The sequence below is a fragment of the Eupeodes corollae genome, chromosome 3 (genome assembly GCF_945859685.1).
Source record: "Eupeodes corollae chromosome 3, idEupCoro1.1, whole genome shotgun sequence".
Lineage (NCBI taxonomy): Eukaryota > Metazoa > Arthropoda > Insecta > Diptera > Syrphidae > Eupeodes > Eupeodes corollae.
This window is the reverse complement of record NC_079149.1, coordinates 45,354,094-45,367,318: the sequence shown is the minus strand read 5'-3', so window position 1 is coordinate 45,367,318 and position 13,225 is coordinate 45,354,094. Positions and strand designations below refer to the sequence as shown.

The following is a 13,225-nucleotide window of genomic DNA, read 5'->3' as shown; positions in this document are numbered from 1 at the left end:
TGTACTCGCAAATAAGAAGTTTGATCAAAATCAATAGAGTCGTTTTTCCAAAAAAAAAAACGTTTTTCAAATAAAATATTAAATTTTAGCTAACTACGGCCTTGCTTCATTATGAATCAATACATTATCTATACTCTAAATTAAACGCCAATCAGTCAAATGTTCATATTGTGTTGTACTGAGAAATAATATACATATTATAAGCAAATACAATAAAAAAACAATGTTTAACATACCTTTTCTTTTTATTCATGTAAAACTTTATATTTATTTTTGCACACTCTACACTTGGTTATTGTTCTTAAAATAATTAACATTAACTAAAACGAAACCGCATTAAAAGCCGGTATAGAAGAGAGCACTAATATTTTAAAAACCAGAACGTTTTACATCAAAACAATTACTGAAGGCGACGACGAGACGAACGCGTGGTGGTGGCGATATTTGTTTACTTCGCTAGCGCAAGATTATGAGTGGAAGAATATTCTGTATATTTCTAGAAAGTTATAGATATTGTATACTCTTTTACAGGGTGATAGATACTTTTAGATCTTATCATTCCATCAAAAAGTATTTTGTTATAAATGATCAGGGTTGGCGGTATTAATTAAAGTTTAGAGAGTAATAAGGTTCGATTCAAAATTATTCTTTACATAAATGGTCTAGCTTAGAACCATAGAAGTTCCAAGCAACAATATTTGATTAGCTGAGTGAAGTAAAATTTAAGACTTTCGTGTCTTTATCTTTATTGTAGCATCAATGTTATATTTTTCTTAAACTAAATTGCACAATTTACAGAGACATGGTATAAGGCTACCTTACTACTGTCAATTTTATAATTATTACATCAATCAACCAAAAATACAAAAAGAAATAATATTAAAGGAAAAGCTACATAAAAACCTTCATATAAAACAATAAGAAAAAATACAACAAGTAGATAAAAAATGTATTGAATATAGATATAGAACAGAAAGGAATAGATTAATTAAAATAACTTAAATAAATACATCAATAAATATATAAATAAATGGATAAATAAAAAAATAAATAAATAAATAAGAAGATAAAAAAATAAAGAAAAGAACTGAATAAATAAATAATAACAATAACAATATAACAGAAAGAATAAATAAAATAAAATAAAATAATTTTAAATAAATATAAATAGACGAACAAATGAATATATATTTAAATAAACAAATAGGTAATTAATTAAACAAATAGACAGGTAAATTTAATAAAAAATAATAGATAAATAAATAAATAAGTATATTAGAAATTCATAGTGAAGCTAGGTTTGAAATCAAGGTATTATCAGACATAGCAGATGATGCAAGGTATCGCTCATTAAGGCCCGTTTGCTGATACTCTTCTTAAATCTGTGCCATAACTAAGTACATCTTAAATTCTAAGTATAACATAATTTATTTTTGGTTGTCAGAAAATTTTTATGTTCCACTTTACTAAGTTACACATAAAATGAAACGTAGCCAACTTCGCTTAGATGTAAAATGTGAAAAAATTCAAATTGTGTAAACGTATGTGTGATATTTCAAAAACGGTAATTTTATGAATAGATTGTAAGACGCTTTGTGTTTGTTCAAAAGTTATTAATAATGGCTGACAAAAAAAGGACAAGAAATCCCAATTTTTCTCTAAAAGAAAAGCGAACACTTTTAGAATGTGCTTATGAAGAAAAAGCAATAATTGAAAATAAAAAAACAGATGGAGTTACGTGGAAGAAAAAAGAAACAGCTTGGGAGAGAATAGCATCAAATTTTAATTCCCATTCGGATTCAGCATGCTACAGGACCGTCGAAGCACTCAAAAAATTTTACCAAGGCTATAAAAAAGAAATTAGGAAGGTGGCCGCAGACGAAAAAATGTCCAGAATTCAGACTGGAGGTGGCAAGGCCATAAATGTACGCGATGAAAACTTTGATCTTGCCATATCCATTATGAATCCAAAAACAATAACTGGATATGAAAACATTTTTGATGGTGATGGTGCAGATGAGTTGTTCGAAAATGAACCCGGAACCAGTACAAACATTGTAAGAAGAATATTTTGTTGGTTTTTATTAACTTTATTATGTATGTATTTTTTGAATTTACAGATTGAAGAAAGGCAGGGTGATGAACCAATTAAGGATTGGGGAAAATACAAACCTAGTCAATTGAGAAACCCGATACATCCAAAATTAAAGAGAAGTCATGAGAATATATCTGATGAGCAGGAAGTTATTTATGAAAATATTGATGACAATAGCCCAAAAACTAGCATTCTTATGTCCAAAGGATTTAAAAAGCAGTTTGACAATTCAACCACTAAAACAGAAAATAAAAGTAACTGGTGTGGAAGGCGCAGACCAGTTGCTTCAACATTACCTAGCAGCAAAATAACCGAGCAATATACACAGCTATCGGAAATAAAAATTGAGCTTGCTAAGCTTCAATATGATACCCAAAAAGAGGAAGCGACTCAAAAAAAATATACAGCCTCTATTGAACACGAGTTAAGAAAACGTTCTTTGGAATTGGATATAGAAATAAAGACAGAATTTTTTAAAAAAATCAAAAGTGATTCGTTCAGAATGTGTGAGACATGTAGTATCCTTAAGGACTTGGGAAACCTTAATCCCAAATAATAAACATTTTAATACCTACTACATTCTCAAAAAAAATTCGTATTTCTTATTCTTATGGTTATGTAATTCCAAGGGTACATAATTCATATTTCTTTAATTTTTATTTTGTGTTAAAATGAAATGTATGTTTTTGTTTTGTGCAAGAATTGCATGTATTTTATTTTGTTTGTTATGCTTAAGTTACGTGTTAATAAAAATGAAGTTTGAATTAAATTATGTTCTTTCAAATTATCTCTACGATTTTACAACCTTCTGAAATAGTTGTTTATCAGGTCTTTGCGTTTTTGCATCCCGCAGTTCGATGAAGTTTGGTTATCGTTTCCATTCTGCGAAATATTAGTGCATGAGATCTCTCCTGAATTAATTGCGTTTTGAATGTCTTCTGGGTCAAAATCTACGCTTTCAGGAGGTTCTAATGACACACCATTGTATCGAAGTATGTTGTGCAAAACACATGTTGCCACAATAATTATCAATGTCGTCTTTAATTGTAGACGACAGCCGTATGCCAGTACAGGAAACCGTCTTTTCAATATTCCAAAGGATTTTTCTATAGGACCTCTTGTTCGTATTTGAGACTCATTATAAAGTTGTTCTGCCGTGTCACGGGGACTGAGCAATGGTGTCATCAAATATGGTTTTTGTGGGTAAGCGGAATCACCTGCGGTAAAGTTATACTGCATATACTATGAAATCATTATAACCAAATTTTTTACCCAGAATAACGTAATCAGTAAAATCTGAACTTTCCATCTTGGCTCTTATTATACTGCTATTAAAAATTGTAGCATCATGAGCAGAACCAGGCCACCTTGCAACCACATCAGTAAACACCATTTTTGCAGTACATACTCCCTGTACATTTATTGAAAAATAGCTTTTTCTATTCCTAAATATTTCTGCATCAGACCCCCCTGAGACAAATTTGAATTTCGTGTGAAATGAAACCATATTTTATCATACCTGGAGACTGAATTTTAACATGTGTTCCGTCAACAGTACCAATAACAGATAGGAAAAGATGCTATATCAAAAAAATCCCTTTTAACCTGTGAAACTTCTGATGATGTAGATGGAATTTTAATATATTTCCTATACAGCTTTGCAATTCCTGTGGCAACTCTTGAAACTATTCTTGAAACAGTTGAAACATGCATCCCTCCAAAATCAGCAATACTTAAAAGATGATTGCCTATAGCAAAGAATCGTAGAGCTACCAATAGCTGGTTTATGGGTGGAATTGAATTATTTCTGGAAGACGGAAAATTTTGTTCAACGATTTGTTATAAAAGTCATGTATCAAACCTGTTATAAGGTCGTCCTAGATCCTTCTCGATTTGTTCTAATACATGGAAAGCCCTCTTTTTAGTCAAACGAAATCTTTTGTAGAAGGCCAATTCATCGAAACTAAAAAAGTACTCATTCCTATCGTAAACCTGACTGGGGACACCAACTTCAATCAATTCAAGGACCTCCACATCATCTTCCAGCAAATCGGCCAATTCAAAATTCATTGTTATTATTTTATTTTAGTTTGAACAAAGAACTACTTTTTTGGCACTACAATTTACTGAAATGTCAACACACAACATAATCTCCTAAGTGAAACTTAAGGTTTTATGCCCTACTATATCTTCCCCATAAAATAAGTTTCACTTAGGTTCATTTATGTCAAACTTTGAGTTCTGTGCAAACCATTAAGCACAACTTAGTAACTTATGTGGAACTTAAATAGTTATGAGTTGTATCAGCAAACGGGCCTAAGTTTGGCAATTCCTCCTGATACCATATCCATAGCTAAAATGGTATGAAGTTCATTAGTTGAAAATGACCTTGGAAGCTTCAGAGCTTCAGAATCATTTTCAGAATCTTATTTTGATCTTATTTGACCTCATACTGGTGAACCGTAGTACAAGATAGCTTGGAAAACAACTTTGTATATTAGAAGCTTATTATCGGTTCTAAGCACTGATTTGCGATTAATGAAAGGATAAAGGATAAATTTTAACTGTATTATTTATTTTCTGAATCTTTTTTTGTATATGTAAGTCAAATGTTAATGTTTTATTTAAATGCACTCCGAGATATTTTGAATCAGATTTCCATTCTATACTTGTACCATCCATAAGAAGATTATTGCTTGGTAAAAAGCAGGCTTTTCTTTTTCTAGTCAAGAAGATTGCCTGCCTTGTTGAATATTTTTATTTTCCAGTCATGGAAGTAGATTTGTATAGCATTAGATTAGATTAGTTTCGATTATGAAACCAACTGAATCCAAAGAGAAAAAGCAAGTATCATCAGCGAAAATTGCTGTTTTACAAAAGGGAAGTAATGGAAAATCGAAAGTAAATATTGAATACAGAATAGGGCCTAAAACTGATCCTTGTGGTACACCGGCCGTTATATCATATTTTTCAGAAAACCAGTTGTTGACTAAAACCTTAAATTTCCTCTCAAGTAAAAATGATTGAATTATTTTTATTAAAAACACTGGAAAGTTGAGTATTAACCACTTGTGTAAAAGCGCATTATGCCAGACCGTGTCGAATGCTTTTTCGACATCTAGAAGTACCATACCTGTACTTTTACCAGACCTTAAGTTACTTTTTATGTGCTTAGTAATTCTATGTACTTGATGGGTTGTACTGTGACGCAATTTGAAGCCGAACTGCTCGTTTGGTAAAATGTTATTATTGGTTAAGTGAGAATTTATATTTTAGCTTTATTAACTTGTTCAAAACATTTACTAATTGAACTCAACAAACTAATGGGTCTGTAACTATTAGGTAGATTCGCATTTTTGTTTGGAAAATAGCTAATCTTAAGACATCTATTAAATAACACTTGCAAGTAGTTTAAACCTAATGATGGTAGGTTTTTCAAATATATATATTTTAATGCCATCAAAACAGCTGATTTTCTTGCTTTAAGATTTCGTGTCAACATGTTATAATTTGTGTAAAATAAATTCTTGAACAATTTTTAAAAATATCCTATTTATGTTAAAAATACAAATTATTGGTTCCGATGTGATTTAAATATTGTAAAGTGTACACAAATTAAATTCTGGGAATGACTAACTATCGTAAATATCTATTATACAAATTTTAAACAATTTCGTAAAATGTTTAAGCCATTTTTAATAGTTTATTAAGCTTAAAAGGTGATTTAACTAATTCTAAACGATCTTAACATCCTACTATCTCTTAACAATTCGGTAAGATTAGAATCACGGCTAATTTAACTTTTAGTTATTTTGCTTAATGACATCTGTAAAATTAATCATATAAGAGCAGTGGATGGAATGTTTCATTATACAATTGGGAATTCCAATTAATAGGCCCGTTTAAGCTTGTTTAGTTATAAGAAATGAAAAAGAAAGATTTAAGATTTTAGAGTCGCTTAGTAAATTGCTAATTATTTAATTAACTGCTATTTAGTTAAATGTTAAGCCCTTAACAATAGGTTGTTTAAAATGTTGCGTCTATGTAATAAATCAAATATACATTATTATAACAATCTCAGTAATCACCATACATAAAAATAAAATTAATTAATTTTGCTTCACAACTAATATTTCAGGTTAAACCATTGGATTTGTTTTTTAAAAAAACTAAATTTATTAAAATGCCAGAGTAATAAAAATAAAAAAGGGTATTAAAACAACCAAGATTAAAGGTAAAAAAAAAGTTTGTTTTATAACCAATGTTATTTAACAAATACGGTTTTTTAACAACTTTGGTTATTTTGTAACAGAATACAAAAAAAAAGTTATAAAATTTAAAATCATGGTTTTTTCTTAAGACCGTTTTTTACTTACGACATATAGGAACTATATGGCAAGTATTGCATTCGTGCAAAATTTCGAACTCGAGATTCCAATCAAACATGATATTACTTGGAAGTTAAGGTTTTGAGCAGATTTGCGTCAGGCTTTTTTTCATTCTGTTTTTAACATCAAAACTAACAGTGGCCCCCATACAATTGTTTTGGTCAAAAAACGAAAATTCGAATCTTATCAAAAACAAACCAATAGTTTTTTTTTGATTTTCTTTAATATTTTATTTTTTAACTTGGCTTATTCTAATAAAAAAAACATATTTTTGTATTGCTCAGGAAAGTTACCGCTCATAGAACCATATTTTGATTTTTAATTGTCTCAGCAACTTAAGAACTGATTCCATTTTTTTTAATACGCTCTTATATTGCCTTAACAATATTTGATTATCAAAAATGCAATTTTTTACTGTTTTGATTTTTAAAAAAATATTGATTTTTTTTTTCAAAACTCTATATCTCAAAAACGGGTCAACATTTTTTACGAAATTCAAATGTAGGGCGTATATTTACAATCACTAAACAACACTGCATACCAAAAATATTTTTAGAACAAAATTGAAAAATTTTATAAATAAACAAATAATTTAAAAAAAAAAACTCTACGTGATTTAAAAAAATAGTTAAAAATCAAGGGTTTTTTGATTTATAAAATAGCATAATTTTTGAAGACAAACTTAAATTTCAGATAAAATTTTGAATCTTAAAATAGTTTTTTTTTTTAAATTATTTTAACTGCATTAAATGTGACCCCCTCCAGTCTCACCAGTTCAAATCCTATGCATGAGCTCGAAAAAGGGCATTATTTTGAGAAAATTTTAATAACATTCCTATATCTTCTATCGAAATTAATGAATTTGGTACATCTATGAATAGCAATTTCTTGTATACTTGTTCGTATGTTTGTTTCTTTTAAACTTTAAACTGAACATAGGGTAAGTTTGGGCATTATGGCGCACCTAACGTTAATCTAAAATAACTTTAAAACGAACAACATTTTACAATTCAGTATTTTTTTTATTAAATAAGAGAAAACAGTAACATAAATAAATCAAATAAAAATAATAATTCAACTTCATTAACAAAAAATAAGTTATTTTAAAAATAGTTTAAAAAAAAAACATATTGCCCTACCTGCGGGCAATATGGCGCATCCCTGAGGGCAATATGGCGGGGAGATTTCATTTTTGATTTAAACGCCCACATCCATCACAGGTGTTCTTAAATCCCGTACATGAGTCGTGAGACCACTGTCCACAAAACACACACTGCATTCACTCGTCCTTTTTGATTGTAGTGGTGTAATCTTCACCACATCCAGCACAAATATCTTCCCCAAAATCTTCGGGCCCATCCGACTCGTCGGCTAGCTGGATCTCAAGATTTTGTTCGTCGGATGACGTTGATGATTGCCGCTTTACCTTTATTTTTTTTTGGCCTTGGAAGCTTAGTCTTCAGTTGTTTTTGTATTGATTCCTTACCCAACGAAGTTAACACCCTGGCCTTTTGCTTTCTTGTATTGTTTTTCACCTGACTAGAACAAGATGGGACGGGAGAAATTAAGTTCAGCATTTTTCCAGGCGTTATTTCGCTAGCAGCTTCCTCAGTTGTACTTGTAGCCGGAGGAACTTCAATGGGAGGTGGAGTTGCGGGAGGCATTGGAACGGTTTCCTCATTTTGATGGTCAATGAATGCGTAATCCGGTATTATTTCTTGATTGAAAGGATAAATACCTGTGGAACTAAATCCCGAAATTCCATTTTTGGGATTGGCGGCTTTAACCCAAGCACTGGACAGTAACTTTCCAAACTGAAGTCTATTAATTTTTTTATCGGGATAAGTTCTTATGAACAGATTGCATGCTTCAAAAAAATATGTCTTAAATGGTTTAAAAAACGACCGGTCCAAAGGTTGAAGAAATTGAGTTGTGTGAGGTGGAAGACAAAATAGGATTATGTCGTTTTGTGTGGCATATTCAAGCATTTCCAAGTTGGTGTGAGATGAGTGACCGTCAAGTATAGAAGAACTTTGCCACTAGGCTTTCTTGGAATGAAATGTTCTTTTAACCATGAAAAGAAGATTTCTTTGTTTATATAAGCTGATCTTTCTCCCATATAAACTACTGATCCAGGTAGCATTCCCTGTGCCCATTCAACCTTCTTTCTTTTTCCTTTAAAAATACAAGCTGGAGGAAGAAAACTACCCTCCGCATTGCAACAGGCGACTACTGTTACCGTTTCTCCTCTTTCGGCTGACGTCACCGCAGCGACATTTTTTGAACCTTTTTCAGCAATGACATACTCGGGTTTGTTATTTAGTTGACAACCAGTTTCGTCCATGTTGAATATGTTGTAAGGTTTGTCAAATAAATTATTTTGCTGTAAAACTTACTGAAACTGTGATTTGGATTGTACTTCTCTGCTAATTCAAAGGCCATACGGCACAGCTCACTTCTATTCGGAGAAAATCCATTCAGAATGTGTTGTACAATTTTTCCTTCGTTTTCTGCATTAAGGCTGGTTGGAGCACCTAAGGCATGCTTCTTGTAGTCTTTAGTCTTAAGCCTTCTTCTAATGGTAGATGCCAGAATTTTGCAATGCTTGGCAGCAGCATTTATTGAGAGCTGTTCCTTCTTGATCTCATCAATTGCTGCAATTAAATCCAGTTCTTCCCATTTGGCCCGGAGACCTTTATTTGTTGTGCGTATATTTGGCATTTCTGAAATAATTATAAATAACTTACAGTTAAAATACTATTTTACAACGGAATTATCCTTATAATATGCATAGCATAACATAAGATGCAAAAAACGAGAAGAGACGAAGAGACATACGTATGAAACTATAATTTACATGAAAACTTCATAAGGGCATTATGGATTACCTGCGCATTAATGCCCTCACAGTATCTGCGTCATATTACACAAAAAACACTAATTCACAACACATTACAAAACACTAAGTTCTCTTTTCGTTTCAAAAATTTCCCGCTACACAAAAAACTGAAACTGTATTCTGCATTACACTTTTCACACCGAACATCTGCGTTATATACTTACCGAGAAAAACGAATCCAAACACAAAGCAAAATAATAATTAAAAACACGAGCAAACTGTAAATTTTTTGTATATTCTTTTTTTTTTGTCCAGCGAAATTCGTCGTATCGACTAACGATGTTTACAGGGCACGTGTTCAGCAGAGACTAAAGTTTTTGCATTGTTTTTATTTTGATTAGTATTTTAGAAGTATGATATTTGCGTGGTGCGCCATAATGCCCGAACTTACTTGCCCTGACAGCTTTTAGGAAAAAAGGAATGTGATTGGATTATAGTAAGCACCTTTTACCAAAAACATTCCCTTATTATCATCATAAACATGTGTTTATCTGTCTATCTGCATAAAGCTGATCACGCCAATGAACTATTCTTTATTCGTTTAAGACCTCTAAATAGGTGGTCGTTTTACAATTTAAAGACAGTTGTTCTTCCTCTTTCTTATCTGCACATAAATTACTTTCCATCCTGGTTCTTCTTATATTAAAATAAAATAAAACTATCCAAAGGAAAAAGATTTGAACGAACTAGTTGAATGCACAAACAATTGTTTTCGTAAAGTATGCTTACAAGTATTTTTCATTTCCGGGATGAGTTGTCCTAGGATGAGTAGTGTCTTGGGATGAATCGCGCGGTTTTTTCTTTGAAGACAAACTTATTTTACAGGTATATTTTTAAATTTTATATTGGTACTTTTTTGAACAGACTACTTGTATACAGGAGCAAGTTCATGCGACCCAGTCGTGCATTTTTTTTTGAACTTGGAAAGAAAACACTTGTGAGTTCAATTTCATCATTTAAATAACCTGCTCCAGTTCGTAAGTTAATTCAATTTCTAAATCTTTATGATCAATTTCGACTAAATTTTTTGCTTTTATTTGTACTTCATATTCACTCATTCTCAAAATATTGCAATAAAATAAGTGTAAGCTTCAATCCTCTTGTGCATTTCTGTGAGTATTCTATTATTACATAAAATATGCCAATTCTAAACTTATCAGATCCATAGAGCGTTTCTTTTTCCTTTTCTCCGTCGTCGTTTAATATTTTTTTAATTTTTCTTTTATTGAAATCAAATTTTTCTTCTATTGAAAATTCCTTGTTCAAGCCTTTCGATTCTATTTCAATTTGTGAAAAATTATCTCGTGTATTTTTTAATGTACAATCAAAAACAACATCATATTTTTAGCTACGTTTAAATCTAGTTCCGCTTTTTGCAAATACGAATTGGTGGCGTCAAATCTATTTAATACTCTTTCCAGAATACCGACATAAAGGCATTTTAAAGTTTAATAATTTTAGATTTTAAAGACGAAGCTTTATGCCGAGTATGTAACTTTTGATTTTTATCATCAGCTAAGCAGCTAACACATTAAAAATATAAGCTAAATTATTCACTAGAGCATTCACGGAATCTGCTCTTTTCGACTTTCGAGTTATGGATAAACTCGTAACTATTCCACTTTCTTTTTGCAACAATACCTCACATCTATGTGTATATGAACTAAAAAAGTTGAACAATGTTTGTAAAAGATTAAAAAAATTCGGGGATGAATATTATCATTCAAGCTACATTCGCCAACTAGATTTAATAAATGTGCAACGCTGGGAACGTAAAAAGCTAATTGATTTTCTTTTTTTAAACGAGCCTACAATCCAGAGTATTTTCCTGACATGTTACTGGCATTATCGTAAGTTTGTGCTCGACAGTCTTTGATGTTCAAATCTTATTCTTCCAGCAAGTGATATATGTATATCGATTCTTTGTTGCTCTTTTGTATGGTTTTTTATTTGCAAAAAGCAAACAAAGCGCCCATTTAAATAATACCTAAATATTACAGATAATTGATGCACATGCGATAAATCTGGCGTAGAATCAACAATGAGGCCCCAATATTTACATAGCTAATTTAATTTTATGAATAATCTGATTAATACTTTATTTGACATCAAATAAAGGGTGATTTTTTTGAGGTTAGGATTTTCATGCATTAGTATTTGACAGATCACGCGGGATTTCAGACATGGTGTCAAAGAGAAAGATGCTCAGTATGCTTTGACATTTCATCATGAATAAACTTACTAACGAGCAACGCTTGCAAATCATTGAATTTTATTACCAAAATCAGTGTTCGGTTCGAAATGTGTTTCGCGCTTTACGTCCGATTTATGGTCTACATAATCGACCAAGTGAGCAAACAATTAATGCGATTGTGATCAATTTTCGCACTCAGTTTACTTTATTGGACATTAAACCAACCACACGAATGCGTACAGTGCGTACAGAAGAGAATATTGCGTCTGTTTCTGAGAGTGTTGCTGAAGACCGTGAAATGTCGATTCGTCGCCGTTCGCAGCAATTGGGTTTGTGTTATTCGACCACATGGAAGATTTTACGCAAAGATCTTGGTGTAAAACCGTATAAAATACAGCTCGTGCAAGAACTGAAGCCGAACGATCTGCCACAACGTCGAATTTTCAGTGAATGGGCCCCTTTAATGGGAAAAGTTGGCAGAAAATCCGCTTTTTTATCGACAAATTTTGTTCAGCGATGAGGCTCATTTCTGGTTGAATGGCTACGTAAATAAGCAAAATTGCCGCATTTGGAGTGAAGAGCAACCAGAAGCCGTTCAAGAACTGCCCATGCATCCCGAAAAATGCACTGTTTGGTGTGGTTTGTACGCTGGTGGAATCATTGGACCGTATTTTTTCAAAGATGCTGTTGGACGCAACGTTACGGTGAATGGCGATCGCTATTGTTCAATGCTAACAAACTTTTTGCCAAAAATGGAAGAACTGAACTTGGTTGACATGTGGTTTCAACAAGATGGCGCTACATGCCACACAGCTCGCGATTCTATGGCCATTTTGAGGGAAAACTTCGGAGAACAATTCATCTCAAGGAATGGACCGGTAAGATCATGCGATTTGACGCCTTTAGACTATTTTTTGTGGGGCTACGTCAAGTCTAAAGTCTACACAAATAAGCCAGCAACTATTCCAGCTTTGGAAGACAACATTTCCGAAGAAATTCGGTCTATTCCGGCCGAAATGCTCGAAAAAGTTACCCAAAATTGGACTTTCCGAATGGACCACCTAAGACGCAGCCGCGGTTAACATTTAAATGAAATTATCTTCAAAAAGTAAATGTCATGGACCAATCTAACGTTTCAAATAAAGAATCGATGAGATTTTGCAAATTGTATTCATTTTTTTTTAAAAAAAGTTCTCAAGCTCTTAAAAAATCACCGTTTATAACATTAGATTAGATTAGTTTCGATTATGAAACCAACTGAATCCAAAGAGAAAATGCAAGTATCATCAGCGAAAATTGCTGTTTCACAAAAGGGAAGTAATGGAAAATCGAAAGTAAATATTGAATACAGAATAGGGCCTTAAACTGATCCTTGTGGTACACCGGCCGTTATATCATATTTTTCAGAAACCCAGTTGTTGAGTAAAACCTTAAATTTCCTCTCAAGTAAAAATGATTGAATTATTTTTATTAAAAACACTGGAAAGTTGAGTATTAACAACTTGTGTAAAAGCGCATTATGCCAGACCGTGTCGAATGCTTTTTCGACATCAAGAAGTACCATACCTGTACTTTTACCAGACCTTAAGTTACTTTTTATGTGCTTAGTAATTCTATGTACTTGATGGGTTGTACTGTGACGCAATTTG

The 13,225-nt window shown here is 32.0% G+C and overlaps 3 protein-coding genes across 3 annotated transcripts in view; 1 reads left to right on the top strand and 2 right to left on the bottom strand.

Moving 5' to 3' along the window:
* LOC129949768 (cyclic GMP-AMP synthase-like receptor) overlaps positions 1-461 on the bottom strand; it is a 30,619-nt gene extending 30,158 nt beyond the window's left edge. Inside the window, exon 1 of the mRNA XM_056061411.1 lies at positions 237-461. The gene's annotated coding sequence lies outside the window, so the exon portion shown is untranslated. The remainder of the gene's footprint in view (positions 1-236) is intronic.
* A 1,027-nt stretch (positions 462-1,488) lies between these two features.
* Positions 1,489-2,651, top strand: LOC129950445 (uncharacterized). Its single transcript, XM_056062386.1, has 2 exons — positions 1,489-2,057; positions 2,121-2,651. The coding sequence occupies exons 1-2, from the start codon at positions 1,620-1,622 to the stop codon at positions 2,649-2,651; spliced, it is 969 nt and encodes a 322-aa protein (XP_055918361.1). The 5' UTR covers positions 1,489-1,619.
* A 242-nt stretch (positions 2,652-2,893) lies between these two features.
* On the bottom strand, positions 2,894-4,165 carry LOC129950444 (uncharacterized). Its single transcript, XM_056062385.1, has 3 exons — positions 3,957-4,165; positions 3,701-3,902; positions 2,894-3,337 (listed from the first exon to the last, which is right to left on the bottom strand). Exons 1-3 carry the CDS (start codon positions 4,163-4,165, stop codon positions 2,894-2,896), a joined length of 855 nt encoding a protein of 284 aa, XP_055918360.1.
* Positions 4,166-13,225: the final 9,060 nt, after the last annotated feature.

Coding starts and splice junctions, on each gene's coding strand:
- LOC129950445 (XM_056062386.1), top strand. CDS start 1,620: ATGGCTGACAAAAAAAGGACAAGAAATCCCAATTTTTCTCTAAAAGAA. Junction 2,058..2,120: donor CCGGAACCAGTACAAACATT/GTAAGAAGAATA, acceptor TTGAATTTACAG/ATTGAAGAAAGGCAGGGTGA.
- LOC129950444 (XM_056062385.1), bottom strand. CDS start 4,165: ATGAATTTTGAATTGGCCGATTTGCTGGAAGATGATGTGGAGGTCCTT. Junction 3,903..3,956: donor CTAGGACGACCTTATAACAG/GTTTGATACATG, acceptor TCCGTCTTCCAG/AAATAATTCAATTCCACCCA. Junction 3,338..3,700: donor CATCATCAGAAGTTTCACAG/GTTAAAAGGGAT, acceptor ATGATTTCATAG/TATATGCAGTATAACTTTAC.